Source organism: Dendroctonus ponderosae, unplaced genomic scaffold (genome assembly GCF_020466585.1).
Source record: "Dendroctonus ponderosae isolate FM_Combo_2020 unplaced genomic scaffold, Dpon_F_20191213v2 Dpon_F_20191213_11, whole genome shotgun sequence".
NCBI classification, from domain to species: Eukaryota; Metazoa; Arthropoda; class Insecta; order Coleoptera; family Curculionidae; genus Dendroctonus; species Dendroctonus ponderosae.
The window spans coordinates 2505896-2508644 of NW_026017213.1; the positions used below are offsets into that span (position 1 = coordinate 2505896).

At 43.3% G+C, this 2749-nt stretch overlaps 2 protein-coding genes across 3 annotated transcripts in view; one reads left to right on the forward strand and one right to left on the reverse strand.

The window, feature by feature from the left end:
• Positions 1-2749, reverse strand: part of LOC109540778 (retinoic acid receptor RXR) — a 35904-nt gene that overhangs the window by 24974 nt on the left and 8181 nt on the right. The gene's annotated exons all lie outside the window — the stretch shown is intronic.
• Positions 7-560, forward strand: LOC125502973 (GTPase-activating protein skywalker-like). Its single transcript, XM_048662598.1, has 2 exons — positions 7-134; positions 194-560. The coding sequence occupies exons 1-2, from the start codon at positions 34-36 to the stop codon at positions 543-545; spliced, it is 453 nt and encodes a 150-aa protein (XP_048518555.1). The 5' UTR covers positions 7-33; the 3' UTR covers positions 546-560.

Here is a 2749-nt window from a genome sequence, read left to right on the forward strand (position 1 = left end):
GTTCCGCCCAGCCCGACGGCACGCCCATTGCGCATGTTGGCCGACGTGCGCGCCCTCTTGCAATCCGGCAAGGTCCAGGAGGTGAAGCAACTGTTAAGGGCGAACGCGTGGCCTGCCAATCATCCGATCAGAAAGTTAGTGGTCGGCACCGCGCAGGAGTATAATGAATTGCTGATTGGAGGTTATGTTTCAGAGAATTATGGCCTTTGTTGTGCAAGCAACATGGCAAGGCTGGCGGAGTGTCGGGCGATGGATTCTACTGGGACATGGTGGTTCAGGTGTTTGGATCGGCGGAACTGCCCGAGCGACCCGTCGGGTTGCCGCCTTTTGTCGAACCATCCCGTTGCCACGCCTACCATTTGACAAGATCGGGGCGCGCGTGCGCCGATCGCGTTATCAGCGTACTGGGCTACGCATGTCCGGATATCGTCTACAGTCCCGCCATCTACCCGATATGCGCGCTACTGCTCCATTATGTAACTGGTAAGTGTTTGAGCTTTTTGAAAAATTTGCTCGATGTTTGGATCAAAATCGGGCTATTTTGAGCGGAGATTGCGAAAATCTATTTTGGGGCCGCCACTTGCACATGGGCCACTTCAGCCTGGTGCTCGTGATGGGTTTTATCGGGGAATTCACTCAGCTTTGACTGCTTTATGGGCTATTGATAGGCTGCAGATTGAAGACCAATGACCGGCTTGCAAAATTCTATGGTGGGCTGTTTTGTTAACAAGCTGGCCAAATTTATCCTAAAATTAGAAGCTTTATTTGGACATATGCCAAGCATGGCTCTGCCCCCTGAAGATCCTCCCGTTTGAAACCCCAAATCTCAGCAATAGTTGGAAACACCTGATCAGTCACAGGAAGAGAATTTTGAACGCTAAATTCTAACCTGAAAAAAGCCAAAGTAGGTGGAAAGTGGAATCTTTTTTCTCTGAAAAATTCTAACCTGCAATTTGCCCAATTTTGGTCTATTTTAATCAATATCGGGGAAACGGTTGCATCTACCTGAATAATCGATAGGATTGTGTCGATAGAACGTCTCAGCAGCTGTCGTTTGCCATTTGTCGTGCACCAGTGACTTCTAACCTCTAAAGGAATCGAAGCCAAAACAAGCCAGATCTCGGAAACAGTTGAAAATACACTGACAAGTCGCAGGAAAACTTCAAAAACTAACCTCAAAAGACATTTGATACCGGTGACAGTAAAGTCAAAAAGTCCTCAAGCTTCAGTTTGAGCCTCTGATAGGAGAGGACGAAACTGCTAAAACTGTCTCTGTCCATCTTTATGGAACCGATGCAAACTCATTCGTGATTGGAACTTGCAGTTCATCTGTCGACAAGCTGGATTGTACAAAATGCTCAATATGCATATAGTGGGTGTTTAATAAGGAAAGTATCGTCGGCTCAAGGTCGAAACCGTTTGGTTCGAAATGCCCTAACCTCTAAAGGGATGGAAGCAAAACCGCTATGAATTAGGTACCATTGGAACTAGCAAGTTTGCAATTTCAAGACAGTTTTCTGAGATGGAAGCGATCGTAAAATTTCACTGGTACATAGTGAAATAAATATTAAATTGATAAAATGTGATCAAACAGATTTCGGGTCGCCATCACGCGGGATTATGAATGATTTTTGAGTAAATATTGACGAGAAAATAAAGGAGAGCCTGGCAAATAACGCGGAGAGGTCAGATGAAAGCGGTTGCCAAACTATGCCTATTGGTAGCGATATTTTTAGCTCGACGGGAAGAATCACCTAAGTGTGATCTAGCACCGGTCAGCTCGAATCAGCTGACGACCGAGGTTAATTTTAGCCGATATTAAAGTGTATTAACTGGGAAATATTGAAAGTTTCGAACCATTAATTTTCGAGTAACTATTTATTGCTATGACCAGCGCTAAGTATTTCACTGTAAATGTTCTATAATTTATTCGTCAATTAATTGGCATCGATTTCGACGCACCGAAATAACATTCCTGATAATTGACGTGTGTCTAAACCGAATCGAAATGGAGCTTTGTTTCAGGGGCGCAGCCCATAAAAACATGCATCGAAAACATCCGAAATTATCGAATTCCCCAATTAATTAATTTCCTGATAACCCCGTTCGCAGCTACTCACTAAACAAGTGATTTAGTCTACGCATTATTATCTTATCATCGGAACAATTCGATAAAGAAGTCATGTGAATCGGATAGTAATCATTAGACCCGAAGGGGGCTTAGTTTGAGAGAATAACAGTCAAAAGCCGTGAATAATTACGTTATGAGGAAAAGAACGGCTCAACGTCATCAGAACAAGGCCTCAGTACTGAAATCTACACAACTGATGACGTCAGACAATGTAGGCCAGTTTTGCGCGCGCAGCGAACGCATTGAGCTGTAGACCAAATCAAGTTATGATAATTGAGGAGCGATGGTTTCGTTACAACTTATCTGGTCTTCTGCAGGGAAGCTGGGGTTGCCGGTTAATGCTAACTTTCACTGGCTTTTACTCAAAAGTTGGTAGAAAAAAAACACATTTCATTAAGGTGAAGAAGTTCGTCAAAAATCAGCAAAAACAGTGAATAGAGTGAAATTTTCTGCAATAATAAAGCAAAAAAATTGATTTTTTAGTGGCTCAACAAGCGCTTTTATACAGGGTGTCCCGTAAGTTCATGATCAAAAGGGTACTGCGATATTCTTTGGACCAAAAGAAGACGATCTGGCCTAACTTTTATTAACAAAAAATGTCTGGTTCCTCTGCTATTG

Bases quoted from the DNA above. Each gene is read 5' to 3' on its own strand.
- LOC125502973 (XM_048662598.1), top strand. From the start codon at position 34: ATGTTGGCCGACGTGCGCGCCCTCTTGCAATCCGGCAAGGTCCAGGAG. The intron at 135-193 runs GTTAGTGGTCGG...GTTATGTTTCAG, and splicing joins GCCAATCATCCGATCAGAAA to AGAATTATGGCCTTTGTTGT.